This window comes from Gossypium raimondii, chromosome 6 (assembly GCF_025698545.1).
Source record: "Gossypium raimondii isolate GPD5lz chromosome 6, ASM2569854v1, whole genome shotgun sequence".
NCBI classification, from domain to species: domain Eukaryota; kingdom Viridiplantae; phylum Streptophyta; class Magnoliopsida; order Malvales; family Malvaceae; genus Gossypium; species Gossypium raimondii.
In genome coordinates, this window is record NC_068570.1 from 50,271,435 (window position 1) to 50,285,175 (window position 13,741).

At 33.9% G+C, this 13,741-nt stretch overlaps 1 protein-coding gene across 1 annotated transcript; it reads left to right on the forward strand.

The window, feature by feature from the left end:
- Positions 1 to 11,127: 11,127 nt before the first annotated feature.
- LOC105774747 (pectinesterase) lies at positions 11,128 to 13,041 on the forward strand. The gene is made up of 2 exons (XM_012597314.2): positions 11,128 to 12,127; positions 12,219 to 13,041. Exons 1-2 carry the CDS (start codon positions 11,176 to 11,178, stop codon positions 12,908 to 12,910), a joined length of 1,644 nt encoding a protein of 547 aa, XP_012452768.1. The 5' UTR covers positions 11,128 to 11,175; the 3' UTR covers positions 12,911 to 13,041.
- Positions 13,042 to 13,741: the final 700 nt, after the last annotated feature.

Sequence of the window (13,741 nt, forward strand, 5' to 3'; positions counted from 1 at the left end):
CATTTCCCATGTCATTTCTGTTATTGTTTTCGCCACCCGTTTTCGAATTTAATTTTTCATTTCCTCGATTCTCCTAAATATAAGAAGAGAGATAAAATTTATTAACATGCAAGAAAATAAAGAAAATAAAATATAAAATATATAACAGAATAAAAATAAAAATAAAAATAAAATTAGTTTGCCTCCCAATAAACGCTTGTTTAACGTCGTTAGCTTGACACCCTAACTAGTATTGGGGCTGCTCCAGCTGAATTTTTTCGATTGTATGGGCTTGAAAATTCTCCTGTTTTACCACATCCAACATATTTGGGTTCAATCGTCTTTGCACTTCTTGCTTTGGTTTAGTATTTTCCACCAAGAAAATCCTATGTGTGCATGTCAATGGGTTAATCCCTTTTAAGTTGGCAACAATCTCATTATTCTCCAAAAATATGCACTTGAGATGCTTAGAAAGTGGTTTTAATTCCAGTCTGGTGCTTGTACAATAGAAGGTAGAAGTTTAGTGTTCATAGGAGCCGATAATTCATTAACATATTCTGTAATGCCTCAGAATTTTTATTTTTGTTCTTGCTAAGGTGTGACACAACTGTGTATCTACTTTAGTGGTTAAGTGTTCTGGGTGCGTGAGAGGTCCCAAGTTCAAACCAGGACTTGGGCAAATTTTGGTATTTTTATGAATAAACCCTATCTTTGGTCAGTAGGCTTTTAAGTAAAAGTTGGTAAATAATTAACAGAATGGGCCTGCTGGTCTGGTGGATAAGTGGAGTGTTGGCGTGAAGGAGGTCCTGTGTTCAATTCTCTGTGATGGTGTGCAGGCAGTATTTTTGCTTCGGTTTTCTCTCCAATTACCCAAACTTTTTCTGACGTTTTCTTCTTCTTTTTTCCCTCTTGTGCCGATTTTTTCCCCTAGTTGCTGCCAAAATTTCCATTATTTTTTCCCCTTTCGTTTCTTTCTTTATTTTCCAATAGATTTGGTTGTTCATCGTTGGTTGCGTGTGTATGGTAAGTAACAATTTTGACTATTGTTAATCGTTCTTGGTTAATCTCTGAAAGGGGATTCCTTTTTGGTGTTTAGGAGTTAATTAAGGGGATGGTGGTGTTGAATCGACGCTGTGATTGTGTGAAGTCATGGTTACTCAAGTGAGGTAAGGGTTTTGTTAGTTTTTTAGTCAAGTTCCTTCCAAAATTGGTTGATTAAAAATGAATTAAGTGATTAATCTGGAGATTTGTTGGTCGATTTTTAGGTTCTGGAGGTTTAGGAGTGCTTACGCATCAGAAACGGTACCTGGTGTGTACTTGAAATGCAGAAAATGGGATTTGGTGAAAAGTTGAAATTGCTTGTTGTCGAGACATAAGAGAAATAAGAGAAAATGATGCGAAAAATTGTAGAGAAAGGAAATAAGGGTGTTATAAACTTGGAAATCAACATTCTGCACTAAAATAGTTTTGGGTAGCAGCAGTAGTCTAACTTTGAAAAATCATCAAAATAGTGGAAATTGAGTTAGAGGTTGAATTAAACATGAAATTAAATTTTATTGAGTCTAGTTTTTCATGGAAGAAATAGTGTAAGCAATGAAATTGTAAGTTATTAGTTATAATGAATTTTGTGAGACAAGGTCAGAATGGGATTGGGTTCCCTTGTTCTGAATTTGGAAAAATCATCTAAAATTGTAAAAGAATAATTAGGGGTTTAAATTTATACGTTTAAATCCTTAATGAGTATATTTTCAATAGAAACAATCGAAAACATCATCCAAATTTCGTACTATAACATCATCCAAATTTCGTACTATGAGATAAATAATTTTTAGTAAGGAAAGGTTGAAGCTGTCAAACTGCAGAATAGGGATAAATTTGAAGATTTTATTGTACTTATTTGATAAGGTATAAATTTTGAAAATTTTATTGTAGAAAGGTATCTGAGTCTAGTTTCGAAAAAATCAAGGGGATCTTAATTTGGAATTCTGTAGTTCAAGATATAAATAATTTAGTGACAATGAATCAAGTAGACAGCTCTGAATGATCATATAAGTAAATAGTGAAAACATATATGAATATTTAGCTAGCATGGGTTACATTAAAAATGGACCACACGACCAAGGCCAATTTGGGCTGAGTTGGCCACATAGGCACACACGGGCGTGTGGGCCAATTATTACCGAAATGATTCTAAGGTTGCACGGGTCGCCCAAGTCGACTGTGAACCTACTGTAAGGTCGGTAAACGCTACTTAGACTCCTAAATGTTTGAAATTGACTGAATGATTTTTGTACTGAACATGTTAATATCTGAACTGAATATATATACTAAAATTGCATAATAGCATATCATCCATGGTATGTTGCATTGCATTAGGTTAGGGGTTGTTATTCGGAGGAAGTGTACTGAAAGGTTTTAAGCCTAATTTACTAGCAGCTTAGCTACAAACTACTGTTTTGTGCCGCATTCGGTACTACTTGGAGTGTAGGGATAGGTGGGTTAATTATATCCCCACATGGAGTATAGGGTTGAACGTAGATGGCATGTAGAAGCTGGATGGGTAGGATTTTGCTACTGCATAACTGTTGCTGCTACTGATACTGTGTTGGGCTAAGACCCTACTACATTTTTGACATTGTACTGAGATGAGATAAGGCCCAAACTATCACTAATACTGAAAAGGGCTTAGGCCCAAGACTGTTCAACTGTGCGTTGTGAATACTGATTGTTTGTTTGTTTCTACTGGATTACACATTGAGTTTACGTAAACTCACCCTTTTTTGTTTAATGTGCACAGGTAATCCCCAGACTTAGACAGATCGGTGCGACGGAAGACTCAGCGGTGACCATAGAAATTTTTGGACTTCATGGTTTTCAATTTACGTTTTATGATTTAATTATTATTGATTATTTGGATTGTAATTTAAGGACCCTCTGGGACTTTGGTTTTAAATTTTGGGTTTTTATTTATTTATTTTACTTTATGGATTTATACCTGCTGGTCGTAGAAAATTTGGTTTTCAAAAATTTAAAGTAGTTTCTAAACGCATGATCACTTGGACTATTTTATTAAAGCTTTCGCAACGAGGGATGTTTCAAAACAAATGTTTTAAATGAATAAAGACGACTTCCTAAGTTCTAACAAAGGTTTACGAAAGATAATAACATTGAATGTTTTCAACGTAACAACGAGGTTTCAAAAACACTATCGTGTGACATTGCCAGATACAACCATAACGTCTAGGCTAGGTTTGGGCTGTTACATGTTCGCAAATAGATCCTAAATCGAAATTATCATCAAACAACGTTTCAAATTTATTTTCATAAGGTGACTCAAAAGTTTCTTCTACTAATGAGTCAATTATGACGACACAATTTACGTTCAATATTTTACTCGGGTGACTAATAGCATCGTAAACGTTAAGCTTCACGATCTCCCTATCAAACTACATCGTGAGGGTTCTACTATGCACGTCAATCTTAGTACTTGCAGTACTAAGGAAAGGTCACCCCAACAAGATCCCTAAAGACCCATGAGCGTTATCTTCTTCCATTTTTACCACATAAAAGTCCGCAGGAAAGATAAGACCGTTGACTTTCACTAATACATCCTCAAGGACTCCTTCAGGATATACAATAGACCTGTCTGCTAATTGAATAATAAAACTTGTTTTTTATCAAAAAAAACCCACGTTAAGTGATTCATAAATGGAAAAAGGCATTACATTTATGGAGGCCCTTAAATCACACATACCATTTTTAATTCCTAAGTGACCTATTTTGCATGGTATTGCAAACATGCCTCTGTCTTTACATTTTACTAACATCCTCCCCTGCAACACCGTAGATACAATTTCACCAACACTTACTCTTTCATTTCCAGTTAATTTTTGCTTGTTGGTGCAAAGCTCCTTAAGGAACTTGGCATATCACGGAATTTATTTGATGGCATCCAATAACGGTATGTTAATCTCGACGTTTCTAAATGTTTTAAGGATCTCTTTATCCTCTTTACCTTTCCAATGTTGGTTCAACCATCCTGGAAACGGAGGTTGAATTTTGGGCAATGGAGGTTTCGTTCGGACATGTTCATCTTTCTCATGTTCTTCCTAGGCAAAATCTTGATCAAGATTTTTGCCAGGATTTGGTTCAAGTTCTTTTCCATTTCGCAACGTCATTGCATTTGCCTGTTTTATTGGTTAGGTTCCATTTGTGACGGCAGCTTTCCTTGTGAGTTTATTTTCTCAATTGATGTGGTTAACTCTCTTATAGACACTTCGGTTTTCTATTGAAAATCCTTTGTTTCCTTTTGAAAATCAACAATTTATCATTATATTTACTGTTGGAAATTAAACACATTAGTTGCTAATTTATTAACCATGGTTTCTAAAGAGGTACCTGAATCTCACGTTTGTTGTGAAAATCAGTTTTTATATGGCTGGTTATACTTTAGGTTTGCTCCATAACTCAAGTTAGGATGGTCTTTCCATCCTGGGTTATATGTACTTACGTAAGGGTCATATCGCCTTGGGGCGGTCCAGGAAAGTTTCCTACAGCATCTAAATGGGCCATAGTATCATCACACAAACTAGGGCATACATCAGTTGTATGTTTAGGTGTTGCACAAATTTCGCATAATCAAGTTGGTCATATTTTTACTAGAAAAAGAGAATTCATGATATTAGTAAGTTTTTGACTTTATCTTCTAAAGTTGAAATACTTAGCTGGTGAACCCTTCTAGTGGGTTCAAGATTGGCTCAGAATTGCTGAGTATTTGCAGCCATCGTGGATACCAAGTCCCTTGCTTGTTGGGGGGTCATGTTGACCAATGCCCCTCCACTGGCGGCATCTATCATATTCATTTCTATGGGCTTCAAGCCCTCATAAAAGTTTTGGAAAAGAGACTGTTCTGTTATCTCATGTTGTGGGAAAGTTGCGCACAACTTCTTAAATCGCTCGAAATAGTCGTAAAGAGACTCCACTTACTTTTTCCTTATCCCAACAATCTTCCTCCTTAATTTAACTGCACGTGATGCTGGAAAAAATCTGTTGAGAAACAAATGGGAAAGATCAGCCTACGTTGTGATAGATCTAGGAGGTAAATAAAATAACCATTCCCTAATAGAGTCTGCTAGGGAAAAAGAGAAAACACGTAATTTGATTTGATCCTTAGTTACGCATTGAGGTTTCATACTTAGACAATTCATATGAAACTCTTTTAGATGTTTGTATGGATTTTCATTTTGTAATCCATGAAAGGTCGACAACTGGATTAATCTTGACTTAAGTTCAAAATTTGTACATATAGTAGGATACGTAATGCATAATGGTTATTGTTCTGTAGGAGTTTCGGTCATTTGCTGAATCGTTTGAGCCATAAGTTATTGTACTGGATTCGGTTTTACTTTACGCAAAATTTCCCGGAGCAGATCTGGTCATAAGAAAAAGAAACAAGATTAGTATACTGTCAGTCATTGGTAACAACGCCAAAATTTGGTGTGTCATTGAAAGCACAAAAAATAACCTATCCCTAAAAAATAACGAAAAAAATAGTATAAGGGAAGTAGGGTCAACTCCTCAGGGACTGGATTGCTACAACTTCTTGTTCCTCGAAATCTTGGGCACAGTCGTGCCTAAGAAAAACATCTAACATGGGGAAAAAATAAAAAATAGAATTAAAAATATGGGCGAGTTGAAATTGAATAAATTGAAATTACAATTGTAAAAAGAAACAAAGCTAAGGGAAGGGGTTTTTCGATTTGAGGGATTTCAGCCTTCTATTATCTCGATCTTCCTTGGATTCAATCATAGGCTTTTAGGTGATCCTTCTCATAACCAAATAAGTCAGTTATAATGGAAGAGGACGTCTACGACCACCAGCTTCACTTAGGCTTTTGCCTTATGATTTAGAGGAACTTGGCTCTAGCCAGCTGTCACTTTTGTAGGACAAACTTACATTAGATCACCATTTTTCAATGGCAAATGCCATGCCATTTCGTCTCTTGGGCTCAACAACCATTGATGCAGTAAGTTAGTGAACTGACTGTGCAACATTTCCAAAACATACAAAGCGACCGCCTTTGCACAAGATGAAAAGATTACTTTTGGAAGGACATGGATGGAAGCGTCAGTTCCATAATATGGAGAAATGATGAATACTCGTTGAGAAGTGTTAAGTGCAGGTTCTAAGCCTCATGAACTATTTTGGAGGAGTCTTGATAACCTTTGGCTAGATGAGTTTAGTGGCTTATGCTTTTCGGGAAAAAAACACAAGTTCAATGGAATGGAATTTTATTGGAAAATAAAATGAACAAAAAAACTAAGAGCCTTAGGGGAAAGGAGTTTTTTTACAAAAATAATGAGTGAATATTCATTCCACTCCCATATTTATAATACATAAAAAACTTAGTTTGTTCCTATTTAAACTTTAGAAGATAATAAAAGATATAATTTGAAATTAAATCTAAACAATATCACAATAATCCTAACAATAATCCTACAAATAAAATTCAAATTTGAATAAAGTCTTATGTTCATAAATCTTTTCTTTGAATTTTTACCCCAAGTCTTTCACACTTTGTATTTTTGGCACCACTTCTTCCCTATTTTGCATGCTGGCCCATTTTGTCTTTCAACTCACGTTTTTTGGCCCTCAAATTTCTTTTTGCCTTCAATTTAGTCCCTACAAGATAAAAAACCATAAACAACCCAAATTAGTAGGATCATACTCAGAATATAAATGTAATTAACACATAAAAGTATGTCATTTTAGAGTATTATCACTAACTTTGACACTAAACGCTAGTATTGAGTTGCTAGTTAGTTGTTTTGTGAGTTGTAACTAACTGTACATCTATAATTGAAAAAAAAAACAATGAACACACGAATTAATTGCATAATTCAGAACCTCTTCCTATGTTTGTTGGGCCTTTTCCAAAGAGTAATCCATTATAGCTCAATAGTAGAAGACTTGATTTAAGCTCAACTCACTCCTATGCACTTATCTAAAATTCACTGTTGCACTTAGTCTTTTCCCATTAAAAGCTCAGAGCTAGTTTAGCAATGCTTTTAAAAAATGCTTTTGAAAACTGCTGTGAAAAAATGATTTTAAGAAGTGCTTTTGAAAAGTTTGGTTTAAAATTTGAGTGTTTAGCATTACTGTCAAAAAGTAATTTTGAGAAATAAAATATCTATTTTAGACATGTTATTGTCAAGTAATAAATATGCATTTAAATAATATTTAAATTAGTTAATATTATATTTTATTAAGAATATAAAAAATATTATAACTTGTTGTTAATATTTTAATATATGAAATATAAATTTTAAATATTTTAAGCAATAAATATTAATTATTTATAAAATTTAACAAGAATATATAAACTATATTTTAAATATTTAAATATAACCATTAAATATTTGTAATTAGTATTTAAATTTTTTTTATTTTTAATTAGTGATTTTAACACATTTGTAATTAAGCACCAAGAAAAAAAAGGGAAAATACTATGTTGTTATATAGGTGAAAAAGTAATTCAGTACCAAAAGTGCTTTTGGGAGAGGAAAAGCTAAAAATTTTAACTTTTCCTTTTTAGAAGTGCTTTTGAAAAGTAAAAAATTTCATCAAAAAGCAGCTTGTTTAGCGTAACTTTTCTTCCAAAAGTACTTTTGGAGCAAAAAGTGTTTTTTTTAAGCACTACTAAACAAGCACTTAGTCACAAACTGATCAAAATGGTTTGTTTACAAAACAGTATACACTCAAAACAAGTTCCTCTAATGAATAAATTAGTTCTTTCTTCACTCATTCCTAAAACAAATGACCAAGTCTCCAATATATAGACATTGTTGAACTTATATATTCAAGCTAGTATGATTGCCTTAAAACACTAAAATTGCACCCCAGTTAGACTTCTTAATATAGCATGGCATAAAAGAAATCTTCTTCACTTTAACTTCTTCAATTGCGATATCTCTTTAAATAAAGTAACTAAATCATGCTAGGACTCCTTTGAAATAGCCTTGCTTGACTAAATCTATTTATCAATCATAATTAAGTCAAAATATGCCAACAAAATAGGCAAGTTGCATTGTGTTCAGTTGCAACTAATGATGCAACTGGCAACACTAACGCAATGTTTTTAATATAAATATTGATGATATTGAATGGGGACTTTATTTGTGGTTATGTGTTAGCGCAAACAGAAACAAAGAAATATGACTATCTTTACTAACGCTAATTATTGTGCAGAAGAAGTGAGACAACACAGTATTTTTGGCGCAAAGAGTATGATAGCAATGATAAAAACTAGTTGAGAGTGTTTGATAGATTGGTTTAGTTCTCTGAGTAAGGGGTGGGTGAAAGTTAATACTTATGGTGTGGTATCTCCAGGTGACAATGTGGCTATTGCAGAGGGAGTACTAAGGGATTGGGGTGGTAATTGGGTTGTTGGTTTCAAGAGGAATGCAGGTACTGGAAATGTTATCCAAGCGAAACATTGGGCGACATTTGATGGTCTATCAATTGCTTAGAAGAAAGGATATGGTAATGTGGTGGTTGAATGTAATAACTTGGATGCGGTTCATATGATCACTGCAACTAATAATGTGGTGACTAACATGGTTGTAGTGAGGCGGCTAGATGCTCTATGTACAAGGGTTTTGGAGTTTAGAGAAGTTGAAAGAATAAATACAGAGAAAACAAGGAAAAATACTTAGCATAATCTTTTACTGCTATCAAATTCTCTCATCGCTCTCTTCATTTCACTTGAATTACAATATATATATATATGGGTGTAGTGGTTACAGATAATTCAACAAACCCTACTAAAACACCTTAAAAACATAAAGATGAAATTTATACATAAATTGATTAGGTAAAAGTCAATACCTAAAAAAAGTCAAATCAATACTAACTCTGCTTTCTTTAGCAAGTAATCTCAGCAAGCAGACTAATTACAAAATATCATCAGCAAAATATGCCAACCCTTCTTGTAATACATTTGGGGTTCGCCAACAACTCATAACAGCTCGCATCTGACTTAGCAAGCAACTTGAGTTGAGCTTGCACTTTTGATTGAGCTCGCAGACTTGTTTGAACTCGTACTTCGCAGGAAGAGTTCGTCATTGCATGAATGACCACTTCGCAACAAATGGAATGGGAGGTGAAGGTCCAACTTGTTTTCAGCGAGGAAAATTCGGCAGCTAATTTTATGTCAAAGCTGGATATTGGTTTTTGATACTCGACCCCATTTATTCGAAAGGCTACCCTCAGGCATGTGGAGTAACATATTACCCTTTACTGCTAATAATAACAGAAGAAAGTGAAATTGAATTTGGTTTATGGGTGAGTGGGACCGGATCCTTCAAAGTCTCTTTGGGCCATGTGATTTGTTTGAATTTGGTTTAGGGTCAAAGGTAAAATAAAATGAATCCCCATCTCTCGTCCAAAATGACAGCCCTCGGTTTCTTCATGTTTGTTCACAAGATGCAGCCCCTGCCATTGAAAATGAATAATAAATAAATAAAAAATCAAAGAAACATCATGATTAGATGCAAAGACTAGTTGAATTAATAAAAAAAAGATTCCTTTTCTCGGCATTTAATAAAGTTTCAATATTTAATTCATTCGCTTTTAATACATAAAATTTAAAGTTATGGTAAGACTTACTTTTGGTTTTTTAATGGTGAATTTCAGCATGTTATATGAGGATATAATATCCCCACTTGGATCTGAAGTGGTAGACATTCTCACCATGATTCCTTGCGTTTTCTTGGCCATAGCTAAAAAAAAAAAAAGTTAATGGATAAGTTCAAAGCACTTTAATCGTATTAATTACTAAACAAACAAGAAAAAGCATGCATTGAGATAACATTCAGACATTTCATACCATTTGTATGTTATATTTGGAATAAGCGTTCAATTTTAAATTATATTTTGACAAAATTACCATAAAGCATTTTAAATGTTTCAATCAATGTTTTGCCTTTTCTTGTTAAATTGCCAATTAATAATAAAATTGGGTTGAATATTTAGCCATGCGTTGAAAAACATAAGATTTGAGCATGTTGTTAGTCAGCCGGGACCCAGAAAAACCAAAACGCCCATTATTTAATTTCACGCATATAACACTAACACGTAATTTCTACAGTTCGATCTCTCCACGTCGGTATAGAATGAACATCTTTGGTTAATGAGTTTGAATATTTAATTTTATACGTTTTAACTTTTTTTTTAGGGTTAATATTTGATTGATTACTAATGCATTATTTTATTTCACAATCAACTTTAAAAATTGTCATGTGTTTTTTAATATTTTCCTTTACTCTTATAAGACACTTGTCAATCTCTAATCTTATTTATGGAGGTGTACTAAATATTTTCCTTATTTTTAATTCTTTTACTTACTAAATTTAGATAGTTATTTACTTTTAATATTTGAACGACAATTTATTTAATTCATATAATAATACATAGACTTAAGGGATAAATCTCAAAATTATGTATGAACTTTAATTCAATGTGCAATTCAATATATGAACTTTAATTTGGTGAAACTATATACAATAAACTTTGATTCGGTTCAAATGTGTACATGAAACTTTAATCTTGACTCAATCATACACATTTAAGGAAATAAATACATCAATTTATTTTTATATGCAATGTATAAATATAAAATAATGCTATATCAATAATTGTGATAATAGTTCGTGAGAATTTGATCAAATTAAAATTTTATGTATACAATTTCACAAAATCAGTTTAATATATAAAATATATGTATGTTTTTGAGATTTATCCTTAAATTTAATGATGATTTGTTATGATATTATTCATTGATAGTGTATGAAATTTATGAATTCAAATTGAATATAACAAAAATTACATTTATCTAATCCATTCAACCTTACTAATTATATAACTTAATTTGTTCAACGCTGACAAATGATTCACCATGAGAAACTCCCTCAAATCCTACTTAATGATAGCTATCATTTTCTTTCATTGAGAAAATATAATCATAAAGTACTTTTGATTTGTGTGCAATCATTTCATACATTATCCCTTTAATTGCTTTACTTAAGTGCTTTGATTAAAAAAAACCCATACTTAATTCACTTGTTGCTTATTTAAGGATGATATGACAAAAGAGCTAAGTAGTTCCAAGTTAAGCAGATCAAGCTCACTCACCAACTATGACCACTCCCCATCAGCCTCTATTAGACAGATCCAAAACCTCTTATACCAGGATTCTCCTCCTAATTTTAACCTTGGTTGCTATAATGTGCTCAGCTGCTTTGGTTAGTGTTCGTTTAGTTAGATTTAGCTCATCTGGTACTGCTCTCCCATATCGGTTTTGTGAGAGAGCTGTTGACAAGAAATCATGTTCAGTTTTGCTGTCAGAAATGGCATCAAATACGACCTTGAAAATGAAGGATGCTGGTGATGTACTGCAAGCCTTCTTAGAGCAATCCAAAGTTCGTATGCAAAATGCCATGAATGTGGCCAAGAAGTTCAAGCATCGGGTCAACAATCCTGGAGAGCAAGCAGCTTTGGCTGATTGCATGGAGTTAATGGAGTCATCCATGGATAGGATCATGGATTCCATAGTGGCTGTTGAAAAACAAGATGCCATATCCTATTCAAATGCTCACACATGGCTAAGTAGTGTACTCACTAACCATGTCACATGCTTGGATGGCCTGGAAGGGTCAGCTCGGACCCTTATGGAGCCAGGGTTCAATGACCTGATATCAAGGGCAAGAACTTCACTGGCCATTTTTGTTTCTTTTTCTCCAAGGAAAACTAAACTTATTGATCCATTGATTGATAGATTCCCATCATGGGTCAGCAACAAGGATCGGAAGCTGTTACAATCTTTGCCTAATGAAATCAAGGCCAATGTTGTGGTGGCCAAAGATGGAAGTGGCAAGTACAAGACATTAGGGGAAGCTGTTGCAGCAGCACCAGATAAAAGCAAGACCAGGTACATAATCTATGTGAAGAAAGGTACTTACAAAGAAAATGTTGAGATAGGAAAGAACAAGAAGAATTTGATGATTGTTGGTGATGGCATGAAATCGACCATTATCACCGGCAGCCTGAATGTTATTGATGGATCTACCACCTTCAGATCAGCCACTGTTGGTAAAGATCTCACCCTTCATGACTAGAATATAACTATATCTTTCATTGATATTTCTCTGATAAATATTTTATGACTATGGTGCTAAAACAGCGGCTGTTGGTGATGGGTTTATGGCCCAAGACATCTGGTTCCAAAATACAGCAGGGCCACAAAAGCATCAAGCAGTGGCCCTTCGTGTCGGAGCCGATCAATCGGTTTTAAACCGGTGCCAGATTGATGGCTACCAAGACACACTTTACACCCACTCCAACCGCCAATTCTACAGAGATTCCGAAATTACTGGCACAGTGGACTTCATATTTGGTGATGCAGCAGTGGTGTTCCAGAATTGCAAACTGGTGGTCCGGAAGCCGATGGACAAGCAATCAAACATGGTTACAGCCCAAGGCAGAATAGACCCGAACCAAAACACGGGTACTTCAATCCAAAGCTGTAATATAATAGCAAGTTCTGATCTTGAGCCAGTGAAAGGGTCCTTCAAGTCATATTTGGGGCGTCCCTGGAAAGAGTATTCAAGAACTGTTGTTATGCAATCACACATTGGTGACCATATTGACCCATCAGGGTGGTCAGTTTGGAACGGGGATTTCGCATTGAAGACACTGTACTATGGGGAGTACGTGAACAAGGGACCTGGAGCTGGAACTAGCAAGCGAGTGAAATGGCCTGGCTATCATGTCATTACCAGTGCAGAAGAGGCCAAGAAATTCACTGTGGCTGGGCTTATACAAGGAGGATCATGGTTGAAACCTACTGGAGTCATATTTACTGAAGGGCTGTAAAATAAATTAGCTAGGCTTGGGTTCTTTTGACTTCAACTGTTTTTGTTTTGAATAAATGAAAGCTTCCTTTCATCCCTTTCACTGTAACATGAGTTTTCTGGTTCAATGAAGCTCCTGTCACTACACCAAAATTGGGTTTTAGCGGCAGTTTTAGTGGCGTTTTTTGAAAAAACGCCGAAAAAAATAGAGAATTAACGGCGCTTAAGAGGAAGCGCCGGTAAAAACTGATATTTAGCAGCGTTTTCAATAGAACGCCGCAAAAACATATGCAAAAACGATTATGTTGTTTAATATAAGGATTGCTTTGAACAAGAGTTTGCCGCTGTCCTGTCTTACTCAATTCACTATCTTCTGTGGAAACAAGTATAATATTTATATTAATATAAATAATTTATAAAAAAAAATATAATGTAATGATTTAATTTTCAAGTAAATGAATTTAGAGTCATAATTAAATGATAATTATGTAATAAACAAACATATGATAAAAGATAATATAAAAATAATTGAAATATTAAATCACACAAAGATTACACCAACATACAAAAAGTAACACATAAAATTTAAATAAATTCATACGTATAAATCACTATGCTAAATTATGTGATATATGAGATGAAATAAGACACAATATAAACAAAAAAAAGTAATCTTTAAGTTGAATCAATTCGATAGAAAGAATGATATTGAACAAGACACATACACAAAATGTTAAAATATACATAGAATGCATTATTAGAATTTTAAATATAGAAATTCATGATACGTTGAATACAAAAGACAATACAAACACCGACATATGTAAATAAAAATATGAACACAATGACGAAA

Bases quoted from the DNA above. Each gene is read 5' to 3' on its own strand.
- LOC105774747 (XM_012597314.2), top strand. From the start codon at position 11,176: ATGACCACTCCCCATCAGCCTCTATTAGACAGATCCAAAACCTCTTAT. The intron at 12,128-12,218 runs GTAAAGATCTCA...GTGCTAAAACAG, and splicing joins CTTCAGATCAGCCACTGTTG to CGGCTGTTGGTGATGGGTTT.